This window comes from Apteryx mantelli, chromosome 3 (genome assembly GCF_036417845.1).
Source record: "Apteryx mantelli isolate bAptMan1 chromosome 3, bAptMan1.hap1, whole genome shotgun sequence".
Lineage (NCBI taxonomy): Eukaryota > Metazoa > Chordata > Aves > Apterygiformes > Apterygidae > Apteryx > Apteryx mantelli.
The window spans coordinates 87,727,667-87,741,462 of NC_089980.1; the positions used below are offsets into that span (position 1 = coordinate 87,727,667).

Here is a 13,796-nt window from a genome sequence, read left to right on the forward strand (position 1 = left end):
AGCCTGGACTACTCTTTCCAAAGCAAATCAATATGCTAGCCCAAACTTCCACTGAAGCAAAGCCTGGAAACATGGTTATTCCAGACTACAACCAGCCAATTTTCAGCAATATGCCAATACATTTCTTTGACTTACATTGGAGTTTAATAGTTGTGTGGGATGGTTGCAATTTGGAGGTATCTTTTTCTAAACTTTGCAAGGAAAGTTTAGATTGGATTTAATAAGAGAGAGACTGTAAACTGCCTTAGGGTATAATATGACTACTTTTCTCCCACTACGTTTGTTTAGTATAGAGGTCCCCAAACTTTTAGCGGTCTTGTGAAAAGACTTGGTGAATCCAACCCTTCATCTCCTCGCCACCACCACCACTTGTCGTCTTCAGCTCCTCTTCATCAGTCCTCTCCCCAATAATCTCTGGGATTTCTGCTATCATCTCTTGTCTTCTTCCAAGGCTGGAACTACAGCCACAGCTTCTTTGCTCCCTTTCTAACTATACAGCTGCCGCTGCCAGCTCCATGGTCTTAATGACACTGCTGCTGGCTACAGAAATGGCAGTGCTGAAACTGAGCCAGGCCGGCATCTCTTCTAAGAGACACTCAACAGCTCTAGGCAAAGATTTGCATTTCTTTTGGATCTTGAAGATGGTAGAGACACACTAAGTTTGCAAGTGCCGGTCCAGCAGAGCTCAGAAAGGCTACTACAGCATGCATGGTGTTTTAATGTGAAACAGTAATTGCCTACCCTTTGTAATTTAATCACTAAACTCTGACCAGTGTAATCATCTATTTGTTAGGAACTTTAAACTGCAAAGTTGTTCGGATAATCCCATTAAATGCTGAAATGTTTGTTTAGTTAGATTTTACATATGCTGTAGCTGGAATAAAAATTTCATGTGAATGGGGTAAAAAAAAAATTGAACATAAACAATAGCAAACCATTGCTGCCATTATAAGTCTTAAAATTATTCTTTAAATCACTCTAAATTATGAAGCAATAAAAAGTGTTAAAAACATAAATTCTGAGAAGCAATGTCTCTTACAGGAGGAATTTGAATGCATATTTCTTCAACAGCTGATCATGTGAGCTCCTAAGTAGATAAAATTCTGACCCAAATTTTGAATACTGCAATTCAGTTCTGTTCATTTATGTTCATTACAGCTGAGAAAGCAATCTAAATTCTATTTTAACTCTTAGAATAGTAGAGACAGAGTAAGTGCTCAGCTTTTAAGAGGTGAAGAAGGAAAAGTGAATTAGTAATTGCTGGTATTATGCCTTGTAATTTCTGAAAAACACAGGCACTGCTTATTACTAAAATCTATGGTATGTAGCTATTAGTGTTGAATGGTAGTATTTTTCACAAGTTCCTCTAAAAACCCCACAATTTATTTGAATTCATGATGTCTGAATTTTCAGAGCAACTAGTTTATAAATCTTGCTATGCTGCATTTCATTTCTGATACATATCACATTAGTTTCTCTAAGGCAGAAAGAATCTATGTAGGGGTAGATCTGCTGTAGGTCTTAGGGCAAAAGATGTTATTCCAAAAGATGTTATGTTAGAGAGCCACCAAACTTAAACACAAACAATATTCTCAGTAAATTTAAGACAAGACCACCATAATTCCATACTTTTACTTTGTTTCAGAACTTGTATAAAAATAAATAGCTCATCTATGCAATGAAAACTGTTTTCAGGTTAAATAACATGAAAAAATATCACATATCTTAAATTTTCAACTATTCCAAAGCAAATCTGACAGACTTCAAAATCAAAATAAGTTTTGCAGCACTGACAAGATACAGTTATGTCTAATGTTCTACTGAGCAACAAATATAGAGTCAATATTCTCCAGGTGTTTTATAAATGTTCTAGGAGGCTCGGACACAGTGCACATCACTACAAACAATACAGGAAATAACAGACATAACTGACTTTGGAGGAGATAATTTTTAAAATCACTGGTCATCTGCAGAGTTTGGTTTCATGCTTAAAATCAAGTTCTATCATACTAGTATATAGAATTTGCTAGGTGACATCATACAAACATGTGGTCCCCTCTAGAATCATTAGAGAAATTGTTTGCTTTAGATCAAAAAAGTACTGCTACAGAGTTAGGTTAAAAGTGAAGTCTTACTGCTTAGAATATATTATTTTTTCTTATTTTAAATTGTATTACAGTTCCTATTTAGGCTTCTTAATCTTAGAATTCTGTGGTGCAACAGTGGAATGTAAACTAATACTAAAAATGTAAGATAGTTATCTACCTGTGATTAGCATAATGTTTATTTCTTAATAAACATTAAATAAACATTTCTTAAACAAAAAACTCTATTGAAATGAGTTGAAACTGTTTTGAGGAGTCCCCTCTGATTGGATTTCACCAAATCAAGATTTTATTTTATTTTTTGTTAGTAAACTGTATAAATAATATTGTGGAAATTCCATCATACTCAACCTCTTCTATTTTTTTTTTTCCAAACAGAGATAGTTTCTTCTCACTATCACTAACATGTTTTTCTAGTTCATTATAAAACATTAAGGCAGGTGTCTTCAGAACTGGTACCAAAAATCAGTCAACTAAATTTATATCTGGATGTTTAAAAAGTAGATTACTTTTCAAAGCACGCACAGCTCCTGCACACACTTACTTACCTGGTTTAAAGCATTCAAGCAGAAACTATAGCAGTGGTATTTGACACTAGCACACTGAACTAATGCACCCAATGTCACTAACACCAAAAGAAGTCACTTACTCAAATGTAGCTGGCCTGTTTAGTCCACTAGCAAGTGAACAATTATTTAATAAAAAAAAAAAGAAAACAAAACCACTGCACTAATTTGATGTCTTACCTATTTTTTGACTTGTTTCTAAAGACATGACATTTCCCAAGTGCTAATGAGCCAACAGCCATCTCTCTTAGACAGGCTGGAAACTGGATGGCAGAACGTATTTCATTTTGAGCATTTAATAACTAAATCTTAATTTTCCACCTACTTGCTTCAATATGCTAAAAATATATTGAAAGAACAGCATGTTCATGCATACCAATTTTGATTAATAACTCAGTATTAAGCACTAAACCTTTGTACAGTGCTTGTATTATCCAGTCATTTAAAATCATTTCTCTAACACTATTTATGTAAAAATCTAATATATTCAATAAGTTTAGTATCTTAGAATAGCATCGTGAAGGAGAGCATGTTATTTGAATTTGCTATTACATCTCTCTATCTCAGGGATATCTGTAGCTCTACAGCCTCTAAATGAAAACTACATTGACAGGAATGCAAACAGTACGTTCTGAAGAACAGCACCCTTGCCATGCAAAATCCAGTTGTTTTCATCCCACTTCTGAAGAGGCTTGATGGTGTCATGGTTTTACCAGGAAAGACACAGTCTCTACCGTAAAAGAAAATACAGTTATAATCTTCAGTTACAACAAAGATAATCCATACTTTGAAGAAGTGCATGGTGATGTGCTTAGCTCTCAGAAGTACGGCCATCACCAGAAAGCCACCACAGTTGTTTCAACACTAATTCCCCTCAAATCTCCAAAGGATAGCTCAAAAGGCAGGCAAAATGCACTCTAGTGCCTTGTTTGAATCCTAAGCAAACATATCTGACCTACAAATCTCTGACAAATCAAGTTTGTTTATTTTTTCCCACAAATGGTATCCCCTTAAATTACTTGTTCTGCTCTTGAAAGAGCCTTCAGCAGAATTTTCCTTACTTAGACACTAATTCCTATATACAAAGTTTCTGTCATGTTCAGTGGGAGTGGAGAGGACTGAAAAACAGGAAATCTTCTCTGTCAAAAAATATATACTACTGCAACTTGTTTCTTGCAGAACAGACTGGCAGCAAAACCTGGACAGCATCCAGGTCCCAGAACAGTCACTTGAAACTCCAACAACATATATAATTTAAAGACTTACAGAAAGAAGAGACTATCTTTACATAGGTATACATCTAAATGAGAATTATACAATCCAAATTAGAAGCAGCTTCTCTACACTGCAGATAGAAGGAACTTGAGAGAAGGTCAGAACACCTGATACAGAAAGGTGATCTCTGAGGAAAGATAAACCTTTTAAGCAGGGATGATTTATGCTGCCACAGGCTAATCTAAGATTTAATGATCGAACGCAAAGGGACTGAACCTGGGGGTAGGACAAGACAAGACAAAACAAAACAAAATACCAAAAGAACTCTAAAAAAGGAGAGGAGACTATTCTGTTTCTTTTTAGAAAGGAAGAGCTTACATTCATATAGGATTCTTCATATAGGATTTCTTGAGTAAGACAGTTCGCCTAAATTAAGTTTATGTGAAAATAACCTGATTCATATCCAGAGACTGCAAACAAATGGACGATGAACGCAAATTATGTCTCTCAGAGACAACAGGGAAGGTTTCAAGAAGGGTCCTTGGAATTTTCATCTAACATTTTGATCATTAAAAAGCCAAGAAGCCAATGGGCTAAGATGGTAAAAACTTTCTGGTTTTGCTAGAGACTGTTAATACTACAAAAATCCCCCAAACAATGAATCCTTAATACAGAATGCAGAAATAACTAGATTTACTGTCAGATTTAACAGGGATTTGTTATTTGTTATTGTCAATTTTTATTCAGAAGTCAGTATGGATATGGAGGAAATAAGGAGGACCCAGACTTCAAGTGTGAGCATTCTAGTATTTAAATGTGATACTCATTTTTTTTTCTTTTTTAAAATCTGAAATGGACATGAATAAATGAAAGTGATGATCTAAACAATCAGTACGAGGCGGATAAATGCTAACAGTTTTGTTATTAAAATAACATTCAGAATCTCAGCTGACAGCTCTACCACAAATGCTAGGCACGTGAGCTCTCTAACCAGGAAAGCTCAGAGCTCAATATTGACAGAACAGATGAATGAGAAGAAGATAATTATTCCTACATTTAAGTGTGGATCTGAATCACAAGGAGTTTAAACAATTTACCCAAGGTCCCTGAAAGACTCATGGTCCTCTCCTAGATTTGTCATAAGTGAAGTTATACTAGACGACTGAGCCGATCTAAGAAATTGTTACCACCCACACCAGGAAGTGCTGCTGCCTTTGCTTCTTCTATGCTGGCCATGATGCTAATTGGGGCCTTCACTGGTCTAATTCATCTCACCAATTTATCAGAAAACTATTTGCTCTTTTTGCTGAGCTAGTTGGCTGCAGAGTGACCAGCTGAACTAACTTATGGAGCAGTATAATGAGCCAAAGCTTGCACAAGTAAATGGAAAAATACATGAGAAGGAAGGAGAGAAAGAGCAGGACCTCCCCCTTTTGGTGGCAACGAGCTGTTAGAACTGGATCAGTTGTCTTGTTAACTTCTCCCATCATCCACACACAGTGACTGAACCATAAGATCAAACCATTTCATCTGCCAAACTTCACTAAAGAGCATTTTTACAAATCACCACAATGTGGACCTACTTATTTCATTCATTCCCAAGCCAGCTCTTTTCTGAAGAGTCCTACAACTCAGATCATACTACTGCTTTTCTCCAGACCTTTCCTAGTAGTATTATTTTTGAGATGTGTGACTAAAAATGAACACAAAGCCCCAAATCACAAAATGTTGCTTTTTATTTTGCTCTTAATTCCTGATACTCTTTTGTCTTTTTTTCAGCCAACATGAAGTAACCAGTACTTTCAGGGAAAGTGCCCACAATGACTTTAAAATCCCTTCCCCAGAATATAAAATTAAGTTACTCTCAATAATAGTCAGCTTAGTCAAGACATTTTGTAGAAGACAGGCATGTTTACAGTGCTGGAGCATTCAGAATCACAATGAAGGGTGAACTTTCATTATTAGACCAGAAAACAAAAACTAGGTAATTTATAAACAGCTTCATCAGTAAATTTCAAGAGAATTCTCACAGGCAATAAATGCCGGAGAATCAGAGAAGCACTTTGTTTAAAATACTGAGAGTGAAAAAGAGGAAAGATGCAAGGTAAGTGAGAAAGACTAACCCATAAAGCTATTTTTAGAATACCAGAATAGTAGATATATGTGAGTCAAGGGAACACTGAATGGAAATTAAAGTTGTCATAACACATTTATAAGAAAAATGTTGGATTGGTTACCCCAAAGTGGTTACCCTTATCTCTAGTCTTAGTCAAAAGCTAGTAGTGAGCTACATATATTTTATCTAGAGGTATCCAGAGGTTTACAGAATCACAGAATCGCTGAGGTTGGAAGGGACCTCTGGAGATCATCTAGTCCAACCCCCCTGCTCAAGCAGGGTCACCTAGAGCACATTGCACAGGATTGCATCCAGGCGTGTTTTGAATATCTCCAGAGAAGGAGACTCCACAACCTCTCGGGGCAACCTGTTCCAGTGCTCTGTCACCCTCACAGTGAAAAAGTTTTTCCTCATGTTCAGATGGAAGTGTCTGTGTTTCAGTTTGTGCCCATTGTCTCGTGTCCTGTCGCCGGGCACCACTGAAAAGAGTCTGGCCCCACCCTCTCGACACCCTCCCTTCAGATACTTGTACACGTTGATAAGATCTCCTCTCAGCCTTCTCTTCTCCAGGCTAAACAGGCCCAGCTCTCTCAGCCTTTCCTCATAAGAGAGATGCTCCAGTCCCCTAATCATCTGTGTAGCCCTTCACTGGACTTGCTCCAGTAGTGCCACATCCCTCTTGTACTGGGGAGCCCAGAACTGGACGCAGTACTCCAGATGTGGCCTCCCCAGGGCTGAGTAGAGGGGGAGAATCACCTCCCTCCACCTGCTGGCAACACTCTTTCTGATGCAGCCCAGGATACCATTGGCCTTCTTGGCCACAAGGGCACATTGCTGCCTCATGGTCAACTTGGTGTCCACCAGCACTCCCAGGTCCTTCTCAGCAGAGCTGCTTTCCAGCAGGTCAACCCCCAACCTGTACTGGTGCATGGGGTTATCCCTCCCCAGGTGCAGGACCCTGCACTTGCCTTTGTTGAACTTCATGAGGTTCCTCTCCGCCCACCTCTCCAGCCTGTCCAAGTCTCTCTGAATGGCAGCACAGCCCTCTGGTGTATCAGCCACTCCTCCCAGTTTTGTATCTTTGGCAAACTTGCTGAGGGTGCACTCTGTCCCTTCATCCAGGTCATTGATGAAGAAGTTGAACAAGACTGGACCCAGTACTGACCCCTGGGGGACACTGCTAGCTACAGGCCTCCAACTAGACTCTGCGCCGCTGATCACAACTCTCTGAGCTCTGCCATTCAGCCAGTTCTCAATCCACCTCACTGTCCACTCATCCAGCCCACACTTCCTGAGCTTCCCTATGAGGATGCTATGGGAGACAGTGTCAAAAGCCTTGCTGAAGTCTAGGTAGACAACATCCACTGCTCTCCCCTCATCTACCCAGCCAGTCATTCCATCATAGAAGGCTATCAGGTTGGTTAGGCATGATTTCCCCTTGGTGAAGCCATGCTGACTACTCCTGATCACCTTCTTTTCCTCCACATGCTTGGAGATGGCCTCCAGAATGAGCTGCTCCATCACTTTTCCAGGGATGCAGGTGAGGCTGACTGGCCTGTAGTTCCCTGGTTCCTCCTTCTTGCCCTTTTTGAAGACTGGGGTGATGTTGGCTTTCTTCCAGTCCTCAGGCACCTCTCCTGTCCTCCATGACCTTTCAAAGATGATGGAGAGTGGCTTAGCAATAATGTCCGCCAGCTCCCTCAGCACTCGTGGGTGCATCCCATCAGGGCCCATGGATTTGTGGGTGTCAAGTTTGCTTAAATGATCTCTAACCCACTCCTCCTCCACCAAGGGAATCAGATCAAATCTGTTTCTTAATATACAGCTGTTACTGAATATGAGATCCAGTGCAAAGACATTTCCAAGTAAAATGAATCCAAACAAACAAACAAGAAAGAATTTCATCCCTCATAGACTCAAAGAGTTTTTAATTAAGCAGGGAAGTAATGTAGATGATTCCTAATTTAACAAAGATATTTACATCTCCAAGGAATTGAAGCAATGCTAATTTTAATTAAGAGGCACAGCTACCCTATTTCCTGGACAAGGAAGAAACAGAATGAGTTGTGGATAAAAAACGGAATCTGTTCACACCCCTCTGGGAGACTTCAAAGGGGCGGCTAAGGATAAAATCCTTCCTCAAGCCCAGATGCTGTTCTGACAAAGGGATGCTTATTAAGAAGGTTCTCTTAATGAAGTGCAGAATATGTATTTAAAAAAAAAAAGTCATGAAACCCTGACTGCTGCCTTGTCGGGCGAGGAAAGCAACTTCGGTAAGGCACCTCTGACTTAAGCTTAGCATAAACAAATGACAGAATATAAACATTTTTTTCACCTATATCTTTCATGAATATTGGTAACAGTTTTTTATTTTGTGAAAGTTTCTACTGAAATTTATGAAACTAAGAATGTTTTTCTGACATGAAGCAAGATATTGGGGTGCATACTTGAGGCAGAGAGCATGCAAAAAAGCAGGGTTGTAAAACTATCGGCGTGCTTGAGACTCCAAGCTAACTTGTAGTTTCCAAAATCACTTATCAACTTTTTATGAACACTCCTCCATTTGCTGATTCCACAGCAGTGTCAAGAGACCATGTAGGTATTTAGCATAGATTTATTGTAAAAACTAAATATATGTATCATTCTACAGATCCTTTATTCATTTACTCCTTCTGCCTTTTAACGTAAGAACTCCCCTCCCCACCTTAATAACTCCTAGGACTTGAATACACAGGAAGATGACAAGACCAATGATAACCTCTTCTTTAGCGCAATTATAAAGGAGTGATAACATCATGTTTACTCACCAAAATGAATTTTTATCTAACCCTCCAAGAAACAGACCTGATACTAACAAATTCATACAGAACTACTGAATGAACAAGAGGATTGCTCTAAACTGAGGTAACATCTTTCAAAAGTAACTAGGGTTGTAAAATATTTCATTAAAATTACAAAATGCACTGCTTGATTTTTACTTCTGTAAAGTAAGTGTTAAGTTTTGAAGTGGTAGTATCAGATTTAAAGTACTCAAGTAAAACATTTCATAAATTAACAAAAATGGAGAATATAGGGTGTTTCGTTGCTCACTGAAATTTTCTTCATTTTGTGTATCTTGGTGAGAAAATAATGTATCTAATGCGCATACACACAGAAACAAACACAGAAAAAAAGCCCATATTCTTTTTATATGTAGTTAGCTGCTACTCAGTTTCTGTGATGTCTGATCAATAATACTCGGGTGACAAGCAGAATCTAGGTGGTCTTCATTTAAAAAAAAATTACACATTTAACATCAAGGGAACTTTGACAACATGGACTAAATAATATACACCTGAATGCAGGGTAAGTTTTTCAAAGACTTGAGAAGATCTTGATTTTGTGGAAAAGACTGAGGACAAGACAGGCCTGGACCGTACTGCAAATACCACTAAAGTGCCCTCCTGCTCAAGCTTCATCAGTGCCCTGCACAACAGAATGGGAGGGCAGATATATATATATATAGATGAGCTAAAGCTAGTCCCTGTTCAAGTGCTCATTTTTTTCTTCTAATCTCTACTTAATTTCTAAACTTAAGGCAGGAGATTCTTTCTTCAGTACTTCTACAATATATGGCAGAATGGTGTTCTAGTTCATAAATATGCTCAGAAGGTGTTTGCATGAGCACTAGCTTGCCTCGTAATAGTATATATAAAATCTATTCTACCAGTATTCACATAAAACAGATGCCTTAAGTGAGATGAAAATAAGAAATACTTCTTTTTGTATTGGCTTTATGTAATTGATGCAAATGGCCACATGGCTGAATGGCCTGAGTTTTTTTTAAGATCTAAAAAGAACATAAAAAAAGATTTTCTTGATAACAATGGAATGACTTGTATTATAAAATTAACTGTGCATAAGAATTTTATGTAAGGCTAAATTTTATCTCACTGTTGATGGGAAATCAGATTCTACTATGAAAAGCATAGGTTTTTAATAGCATTTGTATCCAAAAGGAACTCTGTTGGAGAATGAAACTTGCCACATTTTTTTTGTTTTGAAATACATCAAAATAATGCAAGTTACCATAATTCTTCAACTTCCCGAACTACTCCGAAAGAAACAAGAAAATCTATAGTCCAACATGTGAGATGCATCTCCGCTGCAGTTACTGAAAACTCTCTCTCTCTCTCAAGCTAATCTTGAGTTTAATATGCTCTTGCCATTTTATCTCTTAAAAGGTTAGTATTCTCCAAGGAAATTCTTGATTCAAAGCAGCAATTCAAACATCAGTACACAGAAAGGAAGTTTCTTTGTTCCAGAAGTGAACAACATGCCTTTAAAGAACGGCTACATTTATGACTTTTCTCAAAAGAACAATCTGTCACTGTTCGAACAGTATTAAAAAGTTTTTTAAAAATTGCAGAACAATAGATGGAGAAAAATTTTAAGCTGTATAAAGGTATACTTTAAAGACTACTGACAAAAAAACCTACTGACTATAAAGCACTGCTTCCTCTGAGACGTACACAGAAGAACATGTTTGTTAGGACTGGCAGAGAAAGACAATCTGTACGATTTCAAGAGGAGGAGTGACAAAAGGCACAGATCTGTGTGCTCTGTGACTTTTACACTTCTACTATTCAGAAATGCATGGAAATTACACCTGGGAAAGGAGAAAGAAGAATGCTCTGATTCTGCCCAAAAGCCACCAAAACCGTGCATACAGACTCTCTTTAACATGTTCATTTTGAGCACCATAACATGGAGAGTATTTCACTCTATGTTAAAGGGGCAAAAAAAGGAATGATTGCTATCTCTGACACTGTCAAAAACATGCTAGGAGATTTTGCAATTACAAAAAAAATTACATCATCTTTGTTAATAGCAAAAGTGTTCCTATTACTATAAAGTCAGTTCTTAATAATGAATTCTCTTCAAAACTAGAAAATATTCAAAGTTGTTCCTTCATGTATAAAAATGTAATTTTACAGTTTGCCAACTTAATTTGTTAACACTCATCAGATAAATTTCATTACAAAACTACAGGCACATTCATCTACAAAACATATGCTTATTAATGCTGAACAGTGCACAGTGGTATCATCATTTTAAACAAACACAATACCAACTAACTAAGCACTGATACTGGGTAGCATTGTGTATATCACAATACTAAATCTGTTTTGTGTTATCCTGCTCCCCGAGGCCCACTGAGACACCCCCAGTCTAGATCCCTACTTGTGAGACTGCTGTCTTCACGGTTTCCCCACTTCTTCAGCACAGAGGGAAGAGCCTAGAGGCAGTTCAGGCAATAAAGCTGAGGCTTCTGTAATTCAGTGGATCGCAGGGATGGTCTGCAGTTCTAAGGAGTGCCTCTGCTGTTGGGTAAGAGATCCTGTACCCAGAGCTAAAAGCAAACTAGTCCTGGTGAAACTAAGCTGCCTACAGCATAGGGATATGTCAACTGGGAAGTTAGAAGTTGATCATCCAAATGCCAAAGACCTGCTTTCATAATACCCTGATATTTGGATAATATCATAATCCTTTTTTGATCTTAGTATCACAAATTCAAATGATCAAATGCAATGATTCAAATGATCTGACCATTCTTGCACAATGATAATCAAACCATTATCACAAACATTTAAATTCCTTAGTTCAGCATAGATTATTAACTGGTGCGCCTATTATGACTTCAAGGTTTAAGTTATTTTTCATGTTAATGGACAGTTATTCTATTTGTAAGTTATTCCATATGGCAGATATCCCTGAATAGCAATCCTCCTCCCATCCTACCCTGACTGTCTGGCTTTGTTGAAGATGACCCCCATATTAATCTTTTGGGATTAAGGTATCCAAGGAGTGTTTCACACACAAGAAGCGTCTAGAGCTTGATTTTCTCTTGCAACTTACCATCACCTATTTACCTCTTTGAAACAGTTCATGAAGATGCAAAATTTATCTATTGTGACAAATGCAGTGTTTAGGGGGAAAAAAATGCCTCACCAGCTCAAAGTATCACTGACAAATGCATAGAACCATTATTAAAACAGACAACCAAAAAAACCAAGGTGATACTTTTGAGGAAAATGCAGAGGATTTTAACTGTTGAAACAATGTCTATGCAAGATTCAAGATGCTCTTTTCTTTAGTTAAAGCACACTGCCAACTGGTTTAAGGTAGCATAGGTCCTCTGACTCCAGTAACAAAGACGGGCATCAAGTACACAAAACAAAGCAGGAATCTGTTCCCTCTTTACCCTATTCTCCTGAAACCTGGCCAATCAGAAAAGTAAGAAATAAAAATCTTCCATTTGACTTCTCAAGACTCCTCAAGTGTCTGTTAAAATAAATGCAGAGCATGTGTAGCTTTCTCAGACAAATAAATTTAGATAACTTCACACTAAATGGAAGACCGAATTGCAATTTTGAATGCTTTTATGAAGAATACCTAAGTCAACCAATCTCTTTCAAACTCTCTCTTTCAAAAGCAATCACAGCAATAAGAAAGTGCCTTTTAAATTCAGTAGCTTCAATACTTTGAATTGTGATAATTTTAACTTCATAATTACTTGAATACAAAAATCTTGGTACTACAAAAACTAAAAAAACCCACAACCCCCAAAACTAAAAAAAATGCACTTTGAAAATTACAAGTTGTTTCAACACAGGGAGAAGTGGGAACCCAGTTCTTCATCCTATGCATTGAATCTCTTTATGCCATAAAAGCAACAGAAGTAAAAGTAACAGAACAGACGTATGACTCTTATGAACAATTTAACATCAAATTTACCCAATGATTTTTCAGGTTTAATGAAAAAAGTTAAAAAAAAAAAAAGTTAAAGGGAGAGGAAAAAAAAAGAATACTTACAGATTTATTACCCTATCCAGTTGGTGTTTTGAGCAAAATTGTTGGCTGCTCTTGTCTTGTTTATGTTGACTCTGTCCCAGCTGGACAAACCTGCGAAGAGCAGAAGATAGAAGAATAAATCAAAGAAAGTAAGAGAACTACCTGCAAAAACTTCAGCAAAAATGACAAAAAATGAGTCATTAAGTCATGATATGTAAACTCTTGATCATGATCTACCTCTCTGGTAAACAAGAGTTTTTTAAAACTTTATGGTGGGTGCATGTGAGAACTCCACAGCTTCTTTTAGCTTGAAAAAGATTTGCCTATCAAGTGGCGTAACATAGCATTTCACCAGATAGAAACGGGACCATCATTAGCAGAGAACAACTGGTATAAACCTCTGCTCCTATAAAATAGGCAGCCTACTACAGCTGGCTTCCTGAAAAAGGAATTCCTATGTCTTTTCCAAAGAAATCAGTCTGTCAGGCAACCTATGGGAAAAGTCAACACAGTAGATGGAAAGTCATTCAAGTTTCATATTTAAGTCAATTCTCAGCCAAATTCTATCTATTTTATCCAGCTGAAATGCTGTCAGTGCAGCTCACTTATTTACAAGCACAGTCCTTTGGGAGATTTATCCCTGTCTCCAAATGCTTGCTGGAAGACACTGAAGATGGAAAATACTGTTTTTTCTCTTGGCAATGAATTGGAGGGAAATAAAAATAAGAGTTAATTGCTAATCTTATTCACTCATTTATATATATATTTTACACACTTCAACTTAGTTTTATTCTCCAACACATCTGTGCTATTAAAAACAGAAGTAATTAAATGTTAGTTGTGATTTTAATTCTTTAATTTTCTGAGGTTGACTTTGTGTTTAAATATTCAGCTTCCATTTAGCTTAAAAATAGTCCTATTAGTCTATTTTTGAAATATTTACTTCATTTTAATAGGGGA

At 37.4% G+C, this 13,796-nt stretch overlaps 1 protein-coding gene across 1 annotated transcript in view; it reads right to left on the reverse strand.

Moving 5' to 3' along the window:
• The window catches only part of FIG4 (FIG4 phosphoinositide 5-phosphatase), an 81,563-nt gene that overhangs the window by 6,513 nt on the left and 61,254 nt on the right, over positions 1–13,796 (reverse strand). The window contains exon 22 of the mRNA XM_067293870.1: positions 12,858–12,947. Within this exon, the coding sequence (XP_067149971.1) occupies positions 12,858–12,947 (90 nt within the window). The remainder of the gene's footprint in view (positions 1–12,857; positions 12,948–13,796) is intronic.